The sequence below is a fragment of the Olea europaea genome, unplaced genomic scaffold, assembly GCF_002742605.1.
Source record: "Olea europaea var. sylvestris unplaced genomic scaffold, O_europaea_v1 scaffold1376, whole genome shotgun sequence".
NCBI lineage: Eukaryota > Viridiplantae > Streptophyta > Magnoliopsida > Lamiales > Oleaceae > Olea > Olea europaea.
In genome coordinates, this window is record NW_019231272.1 from 65,064 (window position 1) to 88,814 (window position 23,751).

Consider the following 23,751-nt stretch of genomic DNA (forward strand, 5'->3'; position numbering starts at 1 on the left):
AGAATATATAATGAGTTGAAAACCTATTTATTTATACCTTTAGAAGGACCAAACTTCGTAAATAGTCACTTAACAAGTAATTGACAAAGTTTCCACGGTATTACACAAGTTGGTACAAAGTACTAACTATGTTGATGAACATCAGCCAGTTCTTTGCCCATCGTTCTGTTCCCTCTACAAGAGAGAATCACAATACTAAACATTGGGGACTCAAAAGTTCATATTTGAAATTTGAAGGCTGAACACACGATTAACCAAATGGTCTAAATGTTGGGAACTGTTTAGGCACTTCATGAAAAAAAGAAACAACCCCCCATCCCAACCCCAAACCCAGAGTCATCTCCAATCTGAATCGTAAAACGGAAAAAGAAATATTGAATCGTTGCCACCCAGTTGCCTAGTACATTTCCTTCATTTAAATCTACGAGGAAGATCTCCACCTATATTCTTACACTAGGAAAAAAAACAGTTACATAGCTTTACATTTCTACGCCAATTCTTGAGAACATCCTAACATCTACAGAATAAACTGAATAATCATCACCTTCTTCATATGCTCCTTTCATTCCTGGACTTGTAGGTAGTAATCTGTTCCGTATCCTACAGGAAGGTGCAGGCAATGGACATACGACATCAGAAAGTATAAATAAATTTGAATCTGTGCTTGTCAAAAGTTGGATTGAGATCTCACCCTCGCTCATTGAACGGACTCATTTCCTCTCAGTTGTTTCAATATGAACTAGAGAAATGGAAGTCACTCCCTGTCCAGAGTCTAGACACAGATCTGTCAACTACCTTGGTAGGACAAAGAGCAATAGATAAAAAATGTGATGATCTTTGGGTTCTTATATGACTAATTTTTTATGATTTCTTCGTAATAAGTATGATCAGGATTAATAATATGACTATTCAAGAAAACACAATGAAGAGCTCGCTTCCATATTCTCATGTTTGGCACAAATCCATGCCTTAAAATTTGCCTCAATGCCCAATCTAAATCTTCCAAAAGATTCTCACTACAAAACCACGTATCGCCAACTTATAAGACTCAAAGCTTGGTATCAACCCTTTGTCACTCATCTTCCTCATAAAATCCTTTGCTTCAACAAACCTCTTGGCATCAAGCAAACAATACAAAACCTCTTGATAAGTCCTTGAATTTGGATCACACCCTTTTAGCATCATCCTGTCGAAAAGCTTAATCCCCTCTTCAACTCTCCCTCGTTTCCTGAGCCTAGAAATCAAGATGTTAAACACTATTGCATCTGGCTCCACACCCTCCATTTCCATCCTTTCCAACAAATCAAAGGCTTCATCAACACAACCACGCTCACAAAGCCCATGCATCATAGTCGAAAAGGTACGCACATCAGGCCTACATTTTTGCTTAGGAAATTCATCAAGCACAGAGAAAGCAGCTTCCATCTGCCCACACCCACACAACCCTTTAATGATGATATTCAAACAACAAGCGTCAATCTCTACACCCAACTTCGAAGCTTCCATGTAAACCTCATGCACAACATCAAATTGCTTGGTTGAGACTAGCAAATCAACAAAGTTAAAGGTTTTCACACTTGGCCAGCTTTTGTAATTAGGCATATCGAAGAGGGTTCCAATGGCCCTGTTTATTCTCCCAGCCGAGTGCCCATAAATCTTGATCATATTGCGGAAAAATTCATCAGAAAGCCTGCATTTCCTCTCAAGCTTGATTCTTTGCATGAGGGTTTCAATCCCATCAAAATCATTGGCAAGTGCCAGCTTGTTGATGACAGCCGTATAAAGGGCTTCATTTGGTTTGTAGTCTTTGCGGTCTGAAGTTTGCTTAAAGAGAGGCTGTGTTAAATTTGGGCGTTTGAGGTTTTCGAAAATTTTGATGACTTCAGATGGGCTTAACCAGTCTTTGCGGCTAAAAATATTTGGATTTTTATCGAGATTATCAGGGTTTTGGAATGATCTGGAAAAATAAAATTGACGGAAATGTAATGAAAAATTCAGTCTATGGAGGCTAGTTGAGGAAAGGAGTGAAATTTGGAAGATTGGTTGGTGGATTTTGGGAATATGAACAAGAAAGGAATACCAATCATTGCTTTTTTTATGAAGAGATAATAAAATACTTATTATTTGCATTCATTCTTCCCATGGAAACTTTCAGCGTCCATAATACTTCTCCCATTTCAATGATTATCAGCTATCAAATTTACAGTCCAAGCTGCAGTAAACATGGAAAAATAAGAAAAAATTCATTTCTCAAAATGGTGCCATAGGAGAAGTGGAAGTCTACTGCTACGAACTAATTTAGGCCATGGCTTAATTGAGAATTTCCATACATCCACCTGTCATAGTAGCAGCACATCTTCGCTAGGTATAACCATGCTTTACTGGAGCTCCACCAGAGAATGTGCCATGCGGAAATGGTGGTCGTCGGTGAGGCATAATGAGAGTTAAACATGACAAATTAACATTCCAAGCAACACTTGAAAATTTTGACCAATTATATCTCATGTGCACAACAAGCAGCAGATAATACTTGGACACATTATGTGTTATAAGACTTAAAAGGTCATTATAATACGAAAGCAACCAATTTGGTCTACATGGAATTTTATATGAAGGCAATGAAATCAATCTAATAATGGAGTGGTAATAAAAAAAAAAAAAGCAAAATCAGTGGGTTCACGTATCTCAGACACTCGACATTGGCACAAAAATTGGCTGCTCCAGGAGATATATCTAGATACTGGAAAACACCAATCATCAGTACCTATTATAATCCATCATCTTCCTCGCTCCATCCACCTATTCTAATTGAAAAATCTTCCAAGAAGTTTAATTGAAATAAATTGGCCCACCATTTTTTTCTTCTCTCTTTTTACCAAGATAAAGCAAATACAACCTTCTTGGCTAAAACCATACAACAATACAAAAGTCTCATATTTTTAAAATAAATATACTATGTGCATATATGCACTCAGGTGAGAGAGGCAACCAAATTGTCATATCCAAGAAGCTAAAAATCTGGGTAATCAATGGGCAAATAACCCAAAACTCATATTTTTTCATCGTGGTCATGCTAATTATTATAAGTTGCAATATTTAAAATTCTCAACCATAAGAAGAAAATTAGAAGTGTACAAAATTAAAGGGAGGATATTGAAAATCTAGCAGGTTATTGTTTCGAATTACGAATAGGCTTCGATTAGGGTTTTAAAATTAGACCAAAAGGAAAGGACTACTTACTGGATATTTGATGAACATTATTTGCGGGTTTCTAAGATGCGCCGCCATGCTCTTTTCGTGTTTAAATTCTGAATCCTCCACTGCTTTGGCTCTTTGTTGTATCGTAAGTGGGAATACCGCGATGGAGAACCGATTCGCGTCTAGAGTTAATTGTTCCTGGTCACTGGACTTAAGTCCATGCCTTTTATTGATCACTGAAATATAAAATATCAAGTTTTGATAATTAAATTTAAGTTCATATTTTCGATTGCTTATTGAAGTTTAAAAATATTAAGTTTTGACTACTGAACTTTGAAAAATATCGAATTTACAGTGAGTAATGTACAATATTTTTCAAAGTTTAGTAGCGAAAACTTGACATTTTAAATTTTAATGAATAATCGAAGACATGGACCTAAGTTTAGTGATAAAAACTCGAGATTTTAAATTTTAGTGATCAATCAAAAACATAGACAAGTTCAGTAACCATTGAAACAATTAACTCTCGCAGCTATGCAGGACTGTTGAACCCTTCATCCGGTCCAATCCGAACCAAATTGATTATGGGCAGGGAAAAGCTAGGCGATAACTTACTCGTTAAGAGGTGGACCGTTGTCGAGCCAATTGATCATAGTATGAGACAAGCACAACCAAACATGAAATTTTACACCTCGTTTGTTATAAAGTAGGAGGGACTATTTTAACCGAAATTGAACATTTCGATATGGATTGGATGTTGGAATGCGGAAGCGAAATCATTCAGAATTTTTTTAATTCAAAAACAAGATCGTCAAGATGTTCCGGTGTATGTTATATCAAAGAAACAAAGTATTTGAATTTTTACCTAAATTCGATGATAAATTCTTGAATTAATTCTAAATCACGAACTTTCGACTTTTTGGATCACGAACTTCCAGCTTTTTAACTCCGAGAATTTGATGCTTTAAACCTCAAAATCTTCTATGGTATTCTCCAAAGTCAAGACTACATCGGTGGGTGGATACCTTCTTTTAATTAAATCGAGAAACTAATTCTTGAACTGTACAATTAAAAAATCAAGAAAAATATTTTTTATTTATCTCTTTTTTTTTTATAATTAAAGTCCAAATCAAATTAGTTTACATTTAATTACATGTGTAGTCATAGAACTTCAAATACAATTAAATTAAGTTTACAGTTTTCGTAGTAATTACAATCAAGTACAAAACTTTATTGTAATTACAATTAAGTCTAAAACTATTATAATTACCATAACTAAGTTCCAATACTTCATGGAGCTACTATAGGGACCTGATCGGACATATATTATCCAAGTTCCAATAATTAGATCCTGTCTAGCGGAATATATAAGATCACAAAAAGCCAATAAATGTGCGATACTTTCGTCGAACCTGTTGTATATGTATTTTATTCCCGTCCGAGATCCGATAATTATGTACGAGCATAAATGATCGATTTGATCCTCTAATTATTCTCACTAATTTAAGTTTCATTTTTTTCAACTGTCCTAAAAACTAATTACAGATGTCGAAATTTAGCTGTCCCTAAATACTGAGCTCAGATTTAAACCGTTCAACAGAAAATATTTAAGTAATCACTCTACCTATTTTCCAGAGTGACGATCCTCGATATGAATTCATGTTGTCTACTCCGCTCATACTCAAGTTTCCAACTCATCAAGATATTTAACCAATCAAATTAATCTCTCTCATTAAAGAATCAAAGAACCATTAAAATCACGAATAGCTATACATAATCCTGTCTAGGAATTTAGATAAAATACACAGCAATCTAGTGGAATTTAATTCTCCACACAGTCATGCCATAGAATTAAATTCGACACGCAGTCCGTTCAATACACTCCAAGTGTACTAGTGTTACCATTAACTATTTCTGTGATAAAGACAAACAACAAACCCAAATAGTGAGTTGGTCAATACTACAACCTTTCAGTACAAGGTACCAACCCTTATACATTGATTGTGAACAAATTATTTATTATCAAAATATAAGTTGTGTCACATTGTACTTATCAACGCAAGTACTCAACTTATATTATTTCAAGTAATCATAATATCTTTAATTTGTATGCTCAATAAAATAAATATTGCAATAAATAAATAAAACCACAATTAATTTATTATAAATGATTATTTTTTATCATAGCAAAATATATTAAATGGGCACACAATCCAAATCGGAGATTTTGGTTCGGTTAAATAAAAATAGGAATCAAAATCATGTCGACCGAGTTTCAAATAATTCTTAAATTTTGAATCGAAACTGTGATATCCGACTCTAGAACTTATCATTTTTTTATTCTTTAAATTTTATTGATCCTTATTCAATGACCCGACCTAATAAATAAGTAATTTGACCAATTAAATTTATTTATTTATTTAAATAATTATATAAAATTTTCTGTCATTTCTAATTGTACTTTAAATTGCTCTCGTCTTATTCGAACAAGTTACATTTAAAATTGGATAATTTTATGTTTTTGGTGATGAGTTCGATTCCAATAATAATTATAAGAAATCGAATTGATCCATAATTCCATTTAAGAATTATTTTATGTGTAGGAATTTACTGATCAAACAAGGGCATGTGACACATGCTCGTGACAGGGCATGAGCACCTCAGCCCTTGATCTGAAATTTAGATCAAGGGCTGCCTGGCCCAAGCCCTTGTTTATGTAGCACCTTCCGTACGTATAATGGATATAAATGGTCCACAAACAAGTCATAAACCCTAAAAACTTCACTTTCATTAACTGCACGAAATTCAGTTTCAACTATGGAGAACAACAGCGATACCCCTCCCTTTCACCCATGGAATCCCTCTCCATTTCCGCCGAATCTTCCTTCCAGTAATTCTCCTCTCTGTGTCGTTTTTGTTGATTTTTATTTTGAATTGTTGAAAACCATGAAATGGATATCCTTTTTAGTTGTATGTTTGTTTTTTAATTAGAAATGAAGTTCACAATAGATATTGAATTGTCGAATGTAATATAGGATAAGCTTGGACGAAAGGTTCGAGATAATAAGGAGCGTCGGTGAAGAGTGTATACAAGAGGATGAATTGAAGAGATTCTTAGCTAACAAGCCACAGCACGTTTGCTATGATGGGTTCGAACTGTCTGGACGGATGCACATTGCTTAGGTTTCTTTACTCTTTCTCTTCTATATTTGGTTGAAAAATTTGTGATTTTATTTGTCATTTGGTTAATTTGATTAGTCTTTCCAATGGGCTAGCTTCACTTTTTTGTTATAGAATCAAGCACAGTGTGAATTCTGTTAGTTAACTGCATCATACTCAAATTAAGCTTTGAGTAATTATGTATGATTTAATGTTTTTGTGAACGTTTATTTTTTTTTTATAAAGTTCTTTGCTTTTATTTTTTAATTTTTCATTTGGAAAGCCGGAAAATGTGATGGTTATTATTATCCGAATATGTCAATTTGTCTTAGTTTAACCTGCTGCTGATCCTTGGGTGATATTCTATTTTGCTTTTAAATTCAAATATAATCTTCTTTTACATATAACTTATAAATTGTAGTTTATTGTATCCCGTGTAACTGTTGTGGTAATAGTCTTATTATTTTCATTTATATAATGTTTTAATTTTTAAATCTTGTAACTTCGAATAATATAATTTGGTACATATGTGATTCAATGGAATCATATGATAAAAGTAGCTATTAGTGCAATTTAATAGGAGAGATGAATATATTGTGTTTACAAGTTTTATTCCTTACTTTCGATGGGTTTTTCCAAATAACTATGGGAAGACATCCTATAGTTGTTCCATAGGAACGGAACTATGTAGACATACTTTTGAATGATCTCTTATTGGGCCAGTTGTGTATGCTGAGCAGGGAGTTATGAAAGCAATTAATGTGAACAAACTGACTTCTGCTGGCTGCAAAGTTAAAATTTGGATCGCAGATTGATTTGCACAGTTAAATAATAAAATGGGGGGTGACTTGAAGAAAATCCAAGTAATAGGACAGTATCTGATTGAGATTTGGAAAGTTGTAGGGGTGAATTTAGAAGGAGGTCAAGTGGAATTTCTTTGGTCTTGCGAAGAGATCAACACCAGGGCTCATGAATACTGGCCTCTTGTATTGGACATTGCTAGGAGGAATAAATTTCCTAGAATATTGAGGTATGCAGTTATTTACAGTTTTTTTTATTGAATATGCAATCTTTGAAAATATAAGACATCACATTTTTCCCCTTCTTTTGTGGTCTAATTAGGTGTTGTCAAATTATGGGTCGCTCTGAGCAAGATGAATTGTCAGTAGCCCAGGTTTTCTACCCTTGCATGCAGTGTGCTGATGTATTTTTTCCTAAGGTGACTCTTGGTTTAAGCAATGAACATTGTTGAAATACTTTTGCTACTTGGTTCAGTTTTCAAGTGAAAGCTTCATGTGAAATACATCTTGCATGGTTTAACAATTATGAGTTGTTTCCTTCAAAGAACTTCATCGAGTAACTCTAGAGTCTATTGAATTCTATGGCTCTCGGTAGCATGTTGCATGTCTTTCTCAAGTGTACTTGAAATTTCCTGGTTGATTTGACTGTGGCGATACCATTGTCTTTCAGTATTGTTGGAATCTAATTAATATTACGTCTCATAACATTTCATTAGGTATCATATATGCAGTATGTACCTTTCTCAATCAGACTGCTCACTTTATATAGGGCTTCTTTCCATCAATTCATGCAAATTGGACAATTAATATTTTAATTTATGAATTTCTACTAAAATGGACCATCGGAAAGATATCTTATTTGATCCTTGTGTATGCATTATGGTGTGATTGTCTGTTAGCCTTCAAAAAGAGAAATATTTTGGTTGAATGCAATTGTTTTAACTAAGTGTGAATTGGACTTCACAAATACGATTTATCCAAACAGACCGACATCTGTCAGTTGGGCATAGACCAGCGCAAAGTGAATGTACTTGCAAGAGAGTACTGTGATGACAGAAAAAGAAAAAAAAGCCCGTAATACTATCCCACCGTAAGCATTCTCTAGACTTTTAACTCTATATACCAGATGACATTTTTCTTCAATTAATATTCACTGTTATTTCCTTTTTACTTTTGCATGCAGATATGCTCCCTGGTTTGCAGGAAGGTCAAGAAAGGATGTCAAAGAGTGATCCATCATCTTCCATATACATAGAGGATGAAGAGGTATTACCTCATCTGTGAAAGGGAATGATAAAAAAAATTTTGTACATTTCAGTGTTGATCAATACTGAAACTTAGTCTTAGTTTTTTTTGGCAATGTTCATATGAATTTGTAGTTTTATTTGCTTCCGTCAATGATAGGCTGAAGTGAATGTGAAGATAAAGAAAGCATTCTGCCCTCCGAAGGTGGTAGAAAAGAATCCATGCCTTGAGTACATCAAGTATATTATTTTCCCATGGTTTAATGAGCTCAAGGTTGAGCGATATGCGGATAATGGTGGTGATAAGTACTCTTATTTATATTGGTCTTGAGAAATATTGTTCATTACCTCTGTTTTATTTATGTAGGTGTATTTGACCTGTATAATTCTGGTTGTTTGAAATATTTTCCATTTTGTAGGTGTACTTGCACTATTATCATTTTAAATAATTTTCTTTGCCATGATATACTACCATGTGTTGGGCACACTACTTTTTGAATGGAATTCTATAATATTCTGTGTGTTTTATATTTGCTATTTCTTATCTCAGGGCCTTTAAGAGTTTTGAGGAACTATCATCTGATTATGAAAGTGGGGAATTGCATCCTGGGGGACCTCAAACCAGCTCTAGCAAAAGCACTTAACCAGATACTACAGGTACAAGATATAATCATGTCTGAACTACTATATTATAGTCATGTTTAAGTTTTCTTTTAACAGTATCAAGAACGAGATTGGTCATATTTATCGTTATACAATAAAATAGGCTATCAATATGAATTACTAATGTACCCTCGTATTGTGATGGAATTTCTTGATCATCATGTATACCATATTATAGCATATATATTTGGAGACGATGACGTCTTGATATAAAGAAAATTATGCTAGATATTAGAAGTTTGATTCTTATGTACAATCACTATTGTAATTTGTTTCTTTTAAAGATATATGTGCTTTGTGTGTTAGGTGTCATGATGCTGAAGTAAGCACCCACAATTTATAATCTGTTCCAAAATGAAAGGAAAATAGTTGAATGATTATTTCTTTACCATGGAAACCAGCTGTTATGAGAAAAAAGTAATGAAATAATAAGTGAAAAAAAATAATAAGTTTGGTGCTATTATTTGAGATCTGTATGCATAAAAATGTAAGAACTTCAGGCCCTCGATCCTATTTTTAACTGAAGGTTTGAAGAATCTTAAAAGAGTTTTCCTTTCGAGATTATTCATTAAAATTTGTATAACAGTCTCCATTTTCTCTTTTTTTTAACTTGTGTATGGGTCCCTTTTTTGGCTTTTGCTTTTACTTCTTGTAGAAGAGTTTTCTAGAAAGTTTTCTTAATTTTAATTGGAAATTAATTTCTACAAGAGCTCTTATTTGAAAAGTGCTTTTAGAGGAAATCACAGCCTCTCGCTTGAGCATGTTCTACTCTCTCGAATCATTTAGTTATATAGATTTTAATTGTTTACAATTTTCAAATAGTTTCATATCCCAGATGTCCATCTTTGTGCACCTACCTCAATCGCAAGCCCACTGTAGAGCCTGGTTCTTGTACAAACTTCATTGATCTGCATCATATATAGTCTGTCTATATGTGTCGCAATGGTGATATCATGATTGGTTGGTGATATGTTTTACTTCTATGTGTATACGTGCTTGTTTGGCTTGAAGTCTAAATACTGTTATTGCACTTATTTATTCATATTAGCAAAAATAAGTGGCAATTTGCATTGCATATGATATCAAATATCTGTTTTTTTTTCTTTCATTTTGTTTTTCAGGTATGTGACAGGAATAAACCAACTAGTATAAAGTCAACTCTTTCAAACACTAAATAGGTTTTTTACGCCTTGATATTTTATTTCACTGTTGTCCAAGTTTGAGATGGTGCTGCATCTAGCCATTTGATCCCAAGCCTCATTTTATTGGAATAATTCAAGATGGGTATGGTTTAAACTTATAATTTTTGGGAGTCAAATATATAACACTCGTGTGGATTGATGTCCATCTATTGATACACTGAGCTAGGATTCCTTGGACCCTTTCTCAAGAATACCTCTATTTCTCTATCGATTGCGTCTGATTAATTCATCGTGTCTTTCCTTTGCAGCCTGTAAGAGATCATTTCAAGAATGATCCGAAGGCTAAAGAGCTAGTAAAACGTGTCAAGGTATGTGTTTGGGCCTTTGATTTACTTTGCCAGGAATGGACTGCACATGCACAACCTTAAAGGATAGTTGAAATTATTATTTTTATTCATCTCGAGAGGTCCAAGAAAAGCTTTTACTTGATTGCTAAAGCTATTTTTATTCAAGCTTATGGCCAATGTTGCCCTCAATACTTCCCCATTTTCAGTGCATATATTTTCATGCCTCTATAATTGATGCTCTCAATGTTTCTGTATCATCCAGAGCTACAAGGTAACCAGGTGATATGGACTGCAATCGAACAAGATGATATATGAAGAGCGCTCTTTGAAAGATGCTACTTCATTGCATCCTTTTATTGAAGAAACGATTTGTTTTATATCGTTTGGTTATTTCGTGAATTTTGTTAGTCAATAAATTCATATAGTTTCATGTCAGTTGAGTTCTCTGTTTCTTGAGCACTAATTTCCTTACACTGCCCTCGTTAAATTAATTTTTATTTTTTTCTTTCATATTTTCAACCGCACAATCTTTCATAAAATAAAATTACACGTAAATTGAAAACCTTTTATTTAAAAATAATATATATATATATATATATACCCATTAAAATTCGAAATAATAGGGGCTACGTAATAATTTTGCCTAAATACTACAAAAAAACCTTCATTCTGTTGTTAATTGTTTTTGGCTCGCAACACTTGTTGGCAAGAGAAATTTCTTCCGAACCTAACTAAATTAACTAAATGGTTTGGATCCCTCAAAATGAAATGTCATGCTTGCAAGAACTCTGTTCCATGAAGGCAAAGATTTCTTGGATATTTTTTGTTCGTAAATATTTTCATTTTTCTGAATCAAATTACATTTTTTCCATTCATAATGGTATCGATTTTATTCTTCTAGACAACTTAAAGGTTTGAACATAGACGTATTTTAAATAAGCAAATATGATTATACATTTGTCCCTCATTTGAAGAATATTAATAGAATATTTATACTAAAATTGACTTTCAAGACGAATTTCGCTACTTAATAGAAGATCAAGGATAACAGTGTAATGGGAAAAAGGATATGAACTTAAATGTAGCTATAAATTTGGGTTAGGGACTCTTAATACAATTTAAACTAGTTGTATTCTTAAACAGATACTCTTTTCCAAATAGAATATTTGTACTAAAATCGTCTTTCAAGACAAATTATGCTACTTAAGAGAAGGTCAAGGATGACGGTGTAATGGAAAAAAGGCCATGAACTTAAATGTAACTATAAACAAAGATTAGGGACTCTTAATAAAATTTAAACTAGTTGTATTCTTAAATAGATACTCTACTGTTTTCCTACATTCCTAATCGTTTTCTTGCACCATTCTAAGCGAACTAGAGATCTACATTTTTTCTTAAAGCCTCTGCAATATTCATGCCAGATTGCTTTCTTTGATTGCAATTAATCCCAAGTCTACGAGTTGTTAAGGTAATTTTGCTGAACGTTAACGCCCTAAATTTAATTTGTCAGAAACATTATCTTTTTTGCTGTTTATTAGTCAATTTGCATTATATCAGAACCCTGTCTCTAATTGTTGTAGAAACATAATCTTTTTGGCTGTTTCATATTTTTTGTACGTTACATTAGAACCCTTGCCTTAATTTCTGTAGAAAATTATATTTTTGCTGCTTTATATTTATATTGCATTACATTGAAAAGCCTATTTATTTTTAGTGGGGAAAAAAAGCTTTAAGAAACTATTGTAGTTGTGAACTTTTTGGAGGATTAATATTTTGTAAGCTGAAGTTGCTTGGATTCGATATTGCTCCTGAGGTTCCAGTCTGAATTTCTGCTGACTAGAAGCAGAGATGGGAGAGAGAAAAGTCTTGAACAAATACTACTCGCCAAACTTCGATCCAGCTAAGATTCTCTGTCGACAACAGTCGAAGAACCAACACATCAAGGTTCGCATGATGCTTCCCATGAGCATCCGCTGTGGCACTTGTGGGAATTATATTTATAAGGGTACAAAATTCAATTCCCGCAAAGAAGATGTCATCGGAGAGGTACATGCAACAATATATATACTACTTCTATGTTGTTTTAATTGATTATTTTGACTAATAAGATGTTCTTTGATTTGATTTTTAGTTATGGGTATTGCTTAGTATTTGTCTAGGGTCTCTGCAATCTTCCAATTTTATGGTTTTAAGATTTGGTCTTTATATTTTGAAGTCCCTGAGGACTCTGGAAGTTTGGGGTTTTATTTAATAGATATTGTCCTACCGAACTGGATTGGTTTTCTTAAAGCTAGTAAGTCTCATTTTGTTTAGGTAAATTGTAAAATACTTGAAAAAGATTGGAATCTTTATGATGGTCAACAATAATCACTGTATTGTAGCTACGAATTAAGTTAGTTTTGGCGCTTGTTTGCCTTTCATTATAAACTTCTTATAATTTAACGGTCAAAATCAAACTTTACTTTTAAACAAGCATTCTTAGGACTCATAATTTCAGCAATTTATAGTGAAACACGAACAAGTACTTGGTTATGTTAATTCTTGGATCTCTCTTTCAATAAGTATACTTTTTATTGATTTCTGCTCATGGTTTCATTATTTGATTAACTTGTGCATGTTACATTTATTTGCAGACCTATCTCGGAATCCAAATTTTCAGGTTCTATTTCAAATCTACTAAATGCTCGGCTGAAATAACATTCAAGACAGATCCACAGAATTCTGATTATATCATTGAGTCCGGTGCAACTAAAAATTTCGAACCTTGGCGAGCAGAGGATGAGGTGAAAAATTATTTTACTTGTTATCTGAGTACCCTTCATATTTATGTAAAGCCTCTTTATTTTATTTTTGCACATACTTGTTTGAGTTTTCACTAATTGTTATTTCATTCTTGATCGGTAATAGATGAAGAGAAAAAGAAAAGGAATGCTGAAGAGATGGGAGATGCCATGAAATCGTTGGAGAATAGAACTTTGGACTCCAAGAGAGAAATGGATATCCTAGCTGCTTTGGATGAAGTGAAGTCTATGAAGGTGATCATTTGATCAAGTGATGTGCTGTATGAGTGTTTTCTAATCACTTCTTGATACTTGTTTCCCTTTTTGGGGTCTTTTTAACGCTTGATATGACTCATATTATTTTCCTTTCTTTTTTCAGTCAAGACATGCAACTGTGAGTGTAGATGCAATGCTTGAAGCTTTGCAACGCTCAAATCAGGTAAAGGTGAGATGCTGATGCTAGTTTAGCATAGAAGATGTGCTCTCTCTCTCTCTCTCTCTCTTTCTCCCTCTCTCTCTCTCTCTCTCACAGGCTTTGTGTTTCGTGAGCTGGGAGATCTTCATAATCACTTGTCAGTTGTCTGAAGTATGATTTCTGAATATTAATGTCATAATTCTAATTTTCTGACCTTATTGCATTGATGGATGCTTGTAGTGTGGTGTTTATATGGCTGCACTCAAGGAAATGGTAAAAAAAAATACAAAAATTGGTTGGTCTGTTCATGAGACTTCTTTTTGAATGCTATTCCTTAATTTATAGTAACATTATGTCAGTTAACTGGGTAAAGCTAGTAATAGTAAAGTGATTTGGAGCTTTTTTTAATACTTGTTAGGATCTAACAACAGTAACAAAGTAACCCTTATTAGGATCATAACGGAAAAAAGGGAAGATGATAGTCCTAATTTTTGAAACAATTTTTTTTTAATCAAAATTTCGAAATTATGCAAGAATATATATACTACTTCTATGTTGTTTTAATTGATTATTTTGACTAATAAGATGTTCTTTGATTTGATTTTTAGTTATGGGTATTGCTTAGTATTTGTCTAGGGTCTCTGCAATCTTCCAATTTTATGGTTTTAAGATTTGGTCTTTATATTTTGAAGTCCCTGAGGACTCTGGAAGTTTGGGGTTTTATTTAATAGATATTGTCCTACCGAACTGGATTGGTTTTCTTAAAGCTAGTGAGTCTCATTTTGTTTAGGTAAATTGTAAAATACTTGAAAAAGATTGGAATCTTTATGATGGTCAACAATAATCACTGTATTGTAGCTACGAATTAAGTTAGTTTTGGCGCTTGTTTGCCTTTCATTATAAACTTCTTATAATTTAACGGTCAAAATCAAACTTTACTTTTAAACAAGCATTCTTAGGACTCATAATTTCAGCAATTTATAGTGAAACACGAACAAGTACTTGGTTATGTTAATTCTTGGATCTCTCTTTCAATAAGTATACTTTTTATTGATTTCTGCTCATGGTTTCATTATTTGATTAACTTGTGCATGTTACATTTATTTGCAGACCTATCTCGGAATCCAAATTTTCAGGTTCTATTTCAAATCTACTAAATGCTCGGCTGAAATAACATTCAAGACAGATCCACAGAATTCTGATTATATCATTGAGTCCGGTGCAACTAGAAATTTCGAACCTTGGCAAACAGAGGATGAGGTGAAAAATTATTTTACTTGTTATCTGAGTACCCTTCATATTTATGTAAAGCCTTTTTATTTTATTTTTGCACATACTTGTTTGAGTTTTCACTAATTGTTATTTCATTCTTGATCGGTAATAGATGAAGAGAAAAAGAAAAGGAATGCTGAAGAGATGGGAGATGCCATGAAATCGTTGGAGAATAGAACTTTGGACTCCAAGAGAGAAATGGATATCCTAGCTGCTTTGGATGAAATGAAGTCTATGAAGGTGATCATTTGATCAAGTGATGTGCTGTATGAGTGTTTTCTAATCACTTCTTGATACTTGTTTCCCTTTTTGGGGTCTTTTTAACGCTTGATATGACTCATATTATTTTCCTTTCTTTTTTCAGTCAAGACATGCAACTGTGAGTGTAGATGCAATGCTTGAAGCTTTGCAACGCTCAAATCAGGTAAAGGTGAGATGCTGATGCTAGTTTAGCATAGAAGATGTGCTCTCTCTCTCTCTCTCTCTCTTTCTCCCTCTCTCTCTCTCTCTCTCACAGGCTTTGTGTTTCGTGAGCTGGGAGATCTTCATAATCACTTGTCAGTTGTCTGAAGTATGATTTCTGAATATTAATGTCATAATTCTAATTTTCTGACCTTATTGCATTGATGGATGCTTGTAGTGTGGTGTTTATATGGCTGCACTCAAGGAAATGGTAAAAAAAATACAAAAATTGGCTGGTCTGTTCATGAGACTTCTTTTTGAATGCTATTCCTTAATTTATAGTAACATTATGTCAGTTAACTGGGTAAAGCTAGTAATAGTAAAGTGATTTGGAGCTTTTTTTAATACTTGTTAGGATCTAACAACAGTAACAAAGTAACCCTTATTAGGATCATAACGGAAAAAAGGGAAGATGATAGTCCTAATTTTTGAAACAATTTTTTTTTAATCAAAATTTCGAAATTATGCAGGTGTTGGTCCGTAACAATGTTAGTAGTAGTCTTATTTATCAATTTATCCTGGAGTAATAAATTTTATTTTCAATCTTTCTGCATGCTTGTTCAAACTACTTCCTACTTTGAATCTTAGTATAATTTGGACTTTTATTTTGATAGGAAAGGAAGTTAGAAGAAGAGGATGAAGCTCTTATAAAGGCTGTGTTCAAGGTGAACATCTGTTGTCAAAATCTTATCATTATGGTTTGTATTTATTGTTATTACTGTTATTACTTTGTTTCTTTGTGTATTTGTTCACGCTGGGCATTGCTTGGTTTAACTATTTACTAAGGGACCACGAAAGCCTGCTTTTATTAGAAGGATTGATGCTAAGGATATCGATGATGAAGAAGATTTTCCCATGTTTCCATTTGACAAAGAAGGAACATCTGCTGATCATTCAAAGGTTGAGTTCTTTTCTTTGGCACCTAGTTGAGTTTTGCCCTATTTAAATCTTCTCTTTTCATTCAAATTAAAGTGGGTGGAGGAAAATCTAATTAAAAAAATTGAGGTATAGTAAGTATTTTTCAGAAAAAAAATGCTGAGGAAAACACATTCCTAGGTCACCCACTTATTCTGAACTTTCGGAGGAAGGAATAAGTATAATGACAAGTTGCAACTAACCTTTATTTTCTGGTTTTCCATGCCTTCAACTTATTTATTTCCTTCACAGTGTTGTGAAACAAAATGGACTCTAAATGTGTAAATATCTTCTTCCTTTTTTTCCCATTTGAAAAGGTCAATGTTGGTTGTAATTTTTTGCTTGAACATCTAGCAGAAAGGAGTAATGATATATAAATTTGCCATAACAACTTTTTATCTATTTCCATTAAGTACATAACATTGGCCATTGTGGCGAACTTGTGTATCCTATACACTTTTCATGTAGATGCTGTTTTATCTATTTTTTCTTGACGAATCAACTTTATTGAATATTATCAGTGGGGCAAAGCTGTGTGTCCAATTTTCTTGTTGACTAGAAAGGGTAACAAGTACCTGCACTCAGTGACAGCTTCCAGGAAGTGTTCCAAAAACTTCTGAATGTACAAGTTTTCTAGTAAAAAGACACTAATACTAAAGATTTAAAAATTTATCACTTGCAATGGCCAATTTCATTCACTTGATGTACCCCTATTCATTTGTTCTCTCTTTTTGATTGACGGAGGTGTGATTGAAGATAAGGTAGGGTAAAGAATACTTGAAGTCAAGTCCATTTCATTTTTTAAAGGAGATAAGGGTGCTGACGGTTATTGTATAGCTATGGGGATTGAGAACCATTTCATTGATCTGATTCTCTTTATGAGGCACGGGGTTTGCATGCCACACACAATTTAATTTTACAATTAGTAAAATAAAAAAATTAACTAATTTTATACCCTCTGATTTAGTTAGGATGAGCCCTTGAAGAACTAGATTTCTGTAGCATGATCATTAGATCCTGAATCTACTAGTTAAGCTAATTCTTTTTATCACTTTATATCTTTGCTAGATTTGTAGGCGTTCTCTGAGATGCACTTATGTAAGCCTGCTTGTATATTTAGTTTGAATACTCTAGGGATTTACTTTTTATGCAGAGGAGAAAGGTATCCGAAGAACCTTGTAATCCAACAGATTCTTTGACGAATGGTACTGTTCTTGACAGCTCTAATAGTAAAGGTTAGTAACTTGACCTCAAGTTCCATTTTAAGATATAATTTTTTGTTGATCTCCTCTTTTCCATGTTGTATTCTTGATCACTTGGCCACTTCTCTGTCTATTTAAAAATGATAAAAACAAATATACCTCTTTCCCTAGAATTATTACTGTTAACAAATTTCTTCCAAATTCAAGGTTTCCAATTCTGATAAAGACTTGAATATCCTAGCATTTGTATATAATATGCCTATGTTTGGTCCCCATTTTCTCAAAAACTCATTTTTCGAAATTTATTTACAACCACACATTCTCCCATAAAATAACATTACACGTAAATCGAAAATTTTCTTTATTTTTTAACCACATTCTAAAAAAAAAAAATCTCTATTCCAAAATACATTTTTCGAAAATTACATTTTAATGGATCCCAAATAAGGGCTATATTGCTAGTTTGTTGAATGTTGGATGCATCTAGAAATTTGTTTCCCATATAATAAATGACGCATAAATTGTGTGAATTTACTCTGTTTCACAAAGCACACCCCTCTCTTTAGCAACTATTGATTGTTGAAAGTTGGATTGGATTGGATTTATGTAATATGCCTGGTTACTCGTTTTGCCATGTCACTTATCACTAATTTTTCTCTTTGTTACTTGCAAAGATTGCCCTCTTTGAGATGGCCAGATAATATTAAATACTGTTGTGTTTTCTAAAATATTGAACAATCAACCATTGCGGTTATTGCAAGTAATACGCAAAGTTCTGGGCCTTCTAATAGTGGTAAATTCATTTTCACGTCTTCAACGGTCATTGTTTCTATTCTTAAGAAACCACTTCCTGATTCCAATAGTACCAAGCCATCAAAGGAGGAGCCAAAGAATCAGGAGGCAGAACCCAACGCTGTTGCAAGCAGTGGATTGCAATCATTATACCAACAATATGGAAGTGATGAAGATGATTGATAGCAGAAGAATCGCAAGTTGATATCAGTCTTCTTTTGATGTTTCCTGGACTAAGCAACGACTTCACTTTTTTCCTGAAGCTGACCAATGTTTTGTTGTTTATTTCGATAGATGTTTCCACTCCCGAAAAAAAAATGTTGGTAGTGTTAACCAAGATGCATTTGCTTCAATCGGAAGTGGCTATTCTGAACCTAGAGAACTTATTCTATGTTCAGAAATGGTTTGATGAAAGCTTGCGTAAAGCTCTTCCTCAAGGACGGAGCCAGACATTTGGCGTTGTGGGGTCAAAATTAAAATACAATTTCTTTTAGAATAACATATCATGATATGTTATTTTGAATGCTCCCTTCAACTACATTTTGCTCTGCACTCGAAAATAAGGATTTTTGTTTAAAATATTTCTCCATGAATGTTACAAAATCAAATTCAATATTAACAAAATATGAGCACATCATCTAGATGAGAGAATATGCTATTTTAGTTGAATAAATAGTAAAAAGAAACAAGATGACATCAACTTTTCTTTTTCTTTTTTTTACTAGCAGAGACCAAAGTCATACTTTCCAGATTAACACAAGATTTTATAGTTGTCTTCTTAATTTCTTATTTATAGTTGCAACAATTAAATCCAAACCCATAATTTAATCGGATAAGGATAAATGCACGATTCTCCAAAAGACATCAAATAATCACAAAAAAAACTATCCAAATTCTATATTGATAATTTCCATAATATAGCAGTGTCGACTTGTTTAGATGTTTATGTTTTTTCTTGTATACTAGATAATAACTAATAAGCGATGGGGAATTGGGGATTATAATTGAAAATATTTCTCAAATCTCAAATTCAATTACTCAAATGAATTTTAGAATAAAAATATGTAAAATCAAACAAGCAGGGTGTCGATTTGTTACCTAAACGGAAGAAAGATCACAAAGTTGGCACAAGAAAGAAAATCCCAAAACGTGAAAGAGTGCAGAGAATGGACTTGAAGATGGAGTTGGATAGGTAAAATATCAATTAATGGGCTTGTGCAATTGGGCTTGACAATAAACAATTGGACAAGGTTATATTTAATCTTTAGTGTTAAAAAAAAAAAAAAAAGGCCAGAAATTTTTGTGGTGTCAACTGACCCCACATGACCCCATGTGGGTCCATCAGTGCTCTTCCTCTAGTTCTGTGTCAAAGACATGCAAACTACATAGATTTTGCAATTAAACCTGATGAACTGCCTGAAATTTCTCTCTACTGAACGTCGCTGCAACAGAATCCTATTTGACCAAGCCCAATTTTGGCAGCAAATCATGTAGATTTATTACCTTGCCAATTTGTGAAAAATTATGCATGTAATTTCATGAAGATGATGAAGGTTGTTGATCTATCCTTGTACAATTGGATGCTTGAAGAATGAATTGTGTTGGCTATTTCTCTTGTTTTTAACCAATATCTTTCATCTTTGGAACTACTTTTATAACTTTTAACTGAATGTGTAAGTAACAACCAGAACATATTAATAACGACATGATGGAAGTCCAACCTCGTGCAAGTATAAAGACTGCAAATTACATAAGAAAGCATGACAATTATGAATGGTTTGAGCCCTTAATTTCAAGATTGTAGTAACAAATACAAATTCTACTTCTGGCCCTTCTTTTTCCACAGTTCTCCAATTCTCAACCAAGAAACTTTCCCCTTTCCACCGTGCACTGACGGACCCACATGGGGTCATGTGGGGTCAGTTGACACCACAAAAATTTTCGGTCTTTTTTTTTTTTTTTTTATACACTAAAGATTAAATATAACCTTGTTCAATTGTTTATTGTCAAGTCCAATTTGAGATTTGAGAAATATTTTCAACTATAATCCCCAATTCCCATAGTTTATTAGTTATTATCTAGTCTACAGGAAAAAACATAAACATCTAAACAAGTCGACACTGCCATATTATGGAAATTATTAATATAGCATTTGGATTTTTTTTTTTAATTATTTGATGTCTTTTGGAGAATCATGCATTTATCCTTATCCGGTTAAATAATGGAGTTTGGATCTAATTGTTGCAACTATCAATAAGAAATTAAGAAGACAACTATAAATTTTTTTTTGAACCTAGAAAGTATGATTTTGGTCTTTGCTAGTGAGGGAAAATAAAAAATAAAAAATTGACGTCATCTTGTTTCTTCTTACTATTTATTCAACTGAAATAGCAAATTCTCTCATCTAGATGATGTGCTCATATTTTGTTAATATTGAATTTGATTTTGTAACATTCATGGAGAAATATTTTAAACAAAAATCCTTATTTTCGAGTGTAGAGCAAAATGTAGTTGAAGCGAGCGTTCAAAATAACATATTATGATACGTTGTTCTAAAAGAAATTGTATCTTAATTTTGACGCCACAGTGCCAAATATCTGGCTCCATCCCTGTTTCCACCTCCAATAACATAGTCTGGATAATCAATTAGTACTTGTGAATCCAAATCTACTAATTTGGAGACGTTGCCAGTGTGTGTATCCATGGATCCACAGCGTTTAGAAATTCTTCTGCCATTCGTCTCCACATCACCGGCTAGAACCGTTGCTGCAGCATCAACTGCCTTTCGCCATTGCTCTGTTATTACCTGAAGCTTCTTCATTTCAGTTTCTAATTCCTCTGCATTTTCAGCAGCTTCTAATTTCTCATTTAACTGGACAGCACTGCTTTTGCTCCTTTCCAGTTCTTGTTCAACTTGATTCAAACTTGAAGTTACTTCATCTCTCTTGGATCCCACTGATGATATCTCCTACAACTTTTCATTTAGCTTGTTCTTTAAGTTCACACATTTTCTAAGCGAAATACTTCCAGGTCATTTTCTTTGTCCTCCAACTTCGCCTTTAGCAACTTCAGTTCATCATCCTTCAGAGCCAACTCATGTAATGATGACTCTTCTGGCTCCAACATCTTTGGTGATTCAGTTGATAAACCAACAGATTTTGGTTCAATTTCATCTCGATCATCTAGGGGGCATGGTTTACTTGTCGATTTCATAGTTACTTTCTCAGCTGGAACTTCAAAAATATCAGTCTCCTGCTGGTATTCATCAGATGTTTCACAAGCACTAGTATTGTACTTGTCATTGGATTCTTCAGTTTGAACTGAAATAGAGTCATTTTCTTGAGTTTCCAATGACTCAAGAACCATTTGCTGTTTCTTTGATTTCTTCTCCACTTTCTTTGAAGCCCCTTTTAAAGATAATTGGTCCTTGAGAGTTTTGAACTTCTCCTGTGCTTGGCCAACGTGACATTCCAAATCAGCAATACGTGTCCCCAGTTTCTTTCGATTTGCAAGATCAGACAGAGTCCCTCGAGGAAACTGACCATCTGCTGGCTTTCGACTCCTGTCAACTCTTGATCGATAGTGTAACGTGTCAGAATTCAAGCTTAAAGTCCTCGGATGAGGTGGACCTCAGGTAGATTGTTTTGAGGCATTTCTACTCTCCTGTTTCCAAATAATATGTATCAATCAAAAGTAACAAAACCAAGACAACTGCCGATTCGAGATTCTGGATAAAAAAACTACCTTGATCTTTGCATTTGACCAACGTACAAGATAATTAACTCTATCTGAAAAATTAGCAGGATTAGAAATCAAATAGATGCAGTTGGATTCATGGTTTATGTTGAAAAGCTTCAAAGGCACAAATTGCTTCTTCTCGAGGGTGAAACTTAAATTGTAAAAATCTACGTTGCGTTCCCAAATTACAAAGCTTTTCACAATTTGTCACGTTAGTTCCCTATTTTACAAATTTTTGCATTATTATTGATAAAATAATAACAGGATTTAAAGAGAAATATAAGTGGGTAAAAACCATTAAACAGCAGAAAGCAGACATTCAAATATTCATTGTAGAGATGAAAATAAACGAATAAATAAAAAGAAACAAACATTAGAAAGCTTCAAATATAAGAACTAAAACCCCATTTACGAGGAAAAAGGAAGTATCAAAAAATAAAAATTATCAAACCAGCAAAAAAGTAGATAAATCTCACCCGGAATATCTTCAACTCTCATACACAATCGATGCAATAAAAATGTCACAGAATGAAGAATCAAGAGTTGAGGTTTGAAGTTCAAAATTTTGAATGAGAGCGAGAGATGAGGGTTGAAAAGAAGGGGTAAAAAAAAAAAAAAAAAAAAAAAAAAAAAAGGAATTTAAATAAATTTAAAAAAAATTATTTTATCGTCCAAGTCAATATATTACGTTAATTAAACAAACAAGAATTAACAAGTAAATCAACATAAAAACAACTCCGTACAAAGTTGGATAACCCAAAATTCATTCAACACTGAAAGATAAAAAACGGAATTTAAGCAAATTTAACACAAAGTGATTATAGTACTCTTGTAAATGGACGTGAAAAAATAATCCAAACTGATGTCATATTTGTATCAACGAATCAATATAGCCCCCATTTGTCCCCTTTATCCTTCTCATTTTTCATTCTCTTTTATTTTCAACTACATAATCTTTCATAAAATAATATTATAAACAAATTAAAAATTTTTCATTCTTTTTCAACCATACATTTTTCAAAAAAAAAACTCTATTCCAACCATTAAAATTGAAAAGAAAGGGACCAAACGGGGGCATAATTCTTGTATATACACACGACTAGAAATTTATTTTTTAGTAATTACTAATTATATATCTTAAGTTGTACTTTTATGTCATTGATTATCTGTGTGTAATTCATTGTTTTTATTTTTTGCCCAGTTTGAGGATTCTGATGGAAAAATTAATCAAACTAAAAATATAAATTTTTGCCTCCGTCTGACCCCCATTATGTCACAATTATAATTTTTGGAATATATATATATATATATTTTAAAGAATGTGTGGTTGAAAAATATGTTAAAATTTTCGATTTACGAGCAATATTATTTTAAGAAAAATTGCAGTAGCGGTCCCTGATCTTTTTCAATTTTTGTAAATTTTATCCTAACCCTCATTTTGTGCTAGCAAAGGTCCTTAACCTTTCATAAATATGTAGTTGAGGTCTATTTAGACTGAAACCGTCCAAAACACCGTCGATTGACCAGAAAAATTAAAAAATGAGGACTTTTGACCATTTTAAGGAGGGACAGTTTTGTCCACGGCATTTTCCCTTGTTCATTGTTCAAAGTACGGTAAAATC

The 23,751-nt window shown here is 33.1% G+C and overlaps 4 protein-coding genes and 1 pseudogene across 6 annotated transcripts; 3 read left to right on the plus strand and 2 right to left on the minus strand.

Annotated features, from left to right (window-relative positions):
* Window positions 1–63: 63 nt before the first annotated feature.
* On the minus strand, window positions 64–3,373 carry LOC111375432 (annotated as a pseudogene).
* A 3,813-nt stretch (window positions 3,374–7,186) lies between these two features.
* On the plus strand, window positions 7,187–7,672 carry LOC111375433 (tyrosine--tRNA ligase 1, cytoplasmic-like). The gene is made up of 2 exons (XM_022998253.1): window positions 7,187–7,387; window positions 7,480–7,672. The coding sequence occupies exons 1-2, from the start codon at window positions 7,194–7,196 to the stop codon at window positions 7,607–7,609; spliced, it is 324 nt and encodes a 107-aa protein (XP_022854021.1). The 5' UTR covers window positions 7,187–7,193; the 3' UTR covers window positions 7,610–7,672.
* A 205-nt stretch (window positions 7,673–7,877) lies between these two features.
* Window positions 7,878–10,997, plus strand: LOC111375434 (tyrosine--tRNA ligase 1, cytoplasmic-like). Its single transcript, XM_022998254.1, has 4 exons — window positions 7,878–8,423; window positions 8,562–9,058; window positions 10,515–10,574; window positions 10,816–10,997. The coding sequence occupies exons 2-4, from the start codon at window positions 8,900–8,902 to the stop codon at window positions 10,834–10,836; spliced, it is 240 nt and encodes a 79-aa protein (XP_022854022.1). The 5' UTR covers window positions 7,878–8,423; window positions 8,562–8,899; the 3' UTR covers window positions 10,837–10,997.
* Window positions 10,998–12,401: 1,404 nt separating this feature from the next.
* On the plus strand, window positions 12,402–17,701 carry LOC111375426 (coiled-coil domain-containing protein 94 homolog). The gene is made up of 7 exons (XM_022998242.1): window positions 12,402–12,599; window positions 13,187–13,335; window positions 15,125–15,260; window positions 15,385–15,450; window positions 16,097–16,147; window positions 16,269–16,382; window positions 17,551–17,701. The coding sequence occupies exons 1-7, from the start codon at window positions 12,402–12,404 to the stop codon at window positions 17,635–17,637; spliced, it is 801 nt and encodes a 266-aa protein (XP_022854010.1). The 3' UTR covers window positions 17,638–17,701.
* A 3,508-nt stretch (window positions 17,702–21,209) lies between these two features.
* On the minus strand, window positions 21,210–22,743 carry LOC111375435. 3 transcript variants are annotated; one of them, XM_022998256.1, is made up of 3 exons: window positions 22,606–22,743; window positions 22,136–22,179; window positions 21,210–22,054 (listed from the first exon to the last, which is right to left on the minus strand). In XM_022998256.1, the coding sequence occupies exon 3, from the start codon at window positions 21,755–21,757 to the stop codon at window positions 21,392–21,394; it is 366 nt and encodes a 121-aa protein (XP_022854024.1). In that variant the 5' UTR covers window positions 21,758–22,054; window positions 22,136–22,179; window positions 22,606–22,743; the 3' UTR covers window positions 21,210–21,391. The 3 variants fall into 3 exon arrangements, with proteins under 3 accessions (XP_022854024.1, XP_022854025.1, XP_022854023.1); XM_022998257.1 differs by lacking the exon at window positions 22,136–22,179 and having other exon boundaries at window positions 22,606–22,725; XM_022998255.1 differs by having other exon boundaries at window positions 22,136–22,725.
* Between the last annotated feature and the right edge of the window lie 1,008 nt (window positions 22,744–23,751).

What these genes read in the sequence shown, in the direction of transcription:
- LOC111375433 (XM_022998253.1), top strand. Translation starts at nt 7,194, where the DNA reads ATGGGGGGTGACTTGAAGAAAATCCAAGTAATAGGACAGTATCTGATT. An exon ending in AAATTTCCTAGAATATTGAG is followed by an intron (nt 7,388 to 7,479) that starts GTATGCAGTTAT and finishes TGGTCTAATTAG; the next exon opens with GTGTTGTCAAATTATGGGTC.
- LOC111375434 (XM_022998254.1), top strand. Translation starts at nt 8,900, where the DNA reads ATGGAATTCTATAATATTCTGTGTGTTTTATATTTGCTATTTCTTATC. An exon ending in CACTTAACCAGATACTACAG is followed by an intron (nt 9,059 to 10,514) that starts GTACAAGATATA and finishes TTTCCTTTGCAG; the next exon opens with CCTGTAAGAGATCATTTCAA. An exon ending in AGCTAGTAAAACGTGTCAAG is followed by an intron (nt 10,575 to 10,815) that starts GTATGTGTTTGG and finishes TGTATCATCCAG; the next exon opens with AGCTACAAGGTAACCAGGTG.
- LOC111375426 (XM_022998242.1), top strand. Translation starts at nt 12,402, where the DNA reads ATGGGAGAGAGAAAAGTCTTGAACAAATACTACTCGCCAAACTTCGAT. An exon ending in CCTTGGCGAGCAGAGGATGA is followed by an intron (nt 13,336 to 15,124) that starts GGTGAAAAATTA and finishes TCATTCTTGATC; the next exon opens with GGTAATAGATGAAGAGAAAA. An exon ending in TTATAAAGGCTGTGTTCAAG is followed by an intron (nt 16,148 to 16,268) that starts GTGAACATCTGT and finishes CTATTTACTAAG; the next exon opens with GGACCACGAAAGCCTGCTTT.
- LOC111375435 (XM_022998256.1), bottom strand. Translation starts at nt 21,757, where the DNA reads ATGGTTCTTGAGTCATTGGAAACTCAAGAAAATGACTCTATTTCAGTT.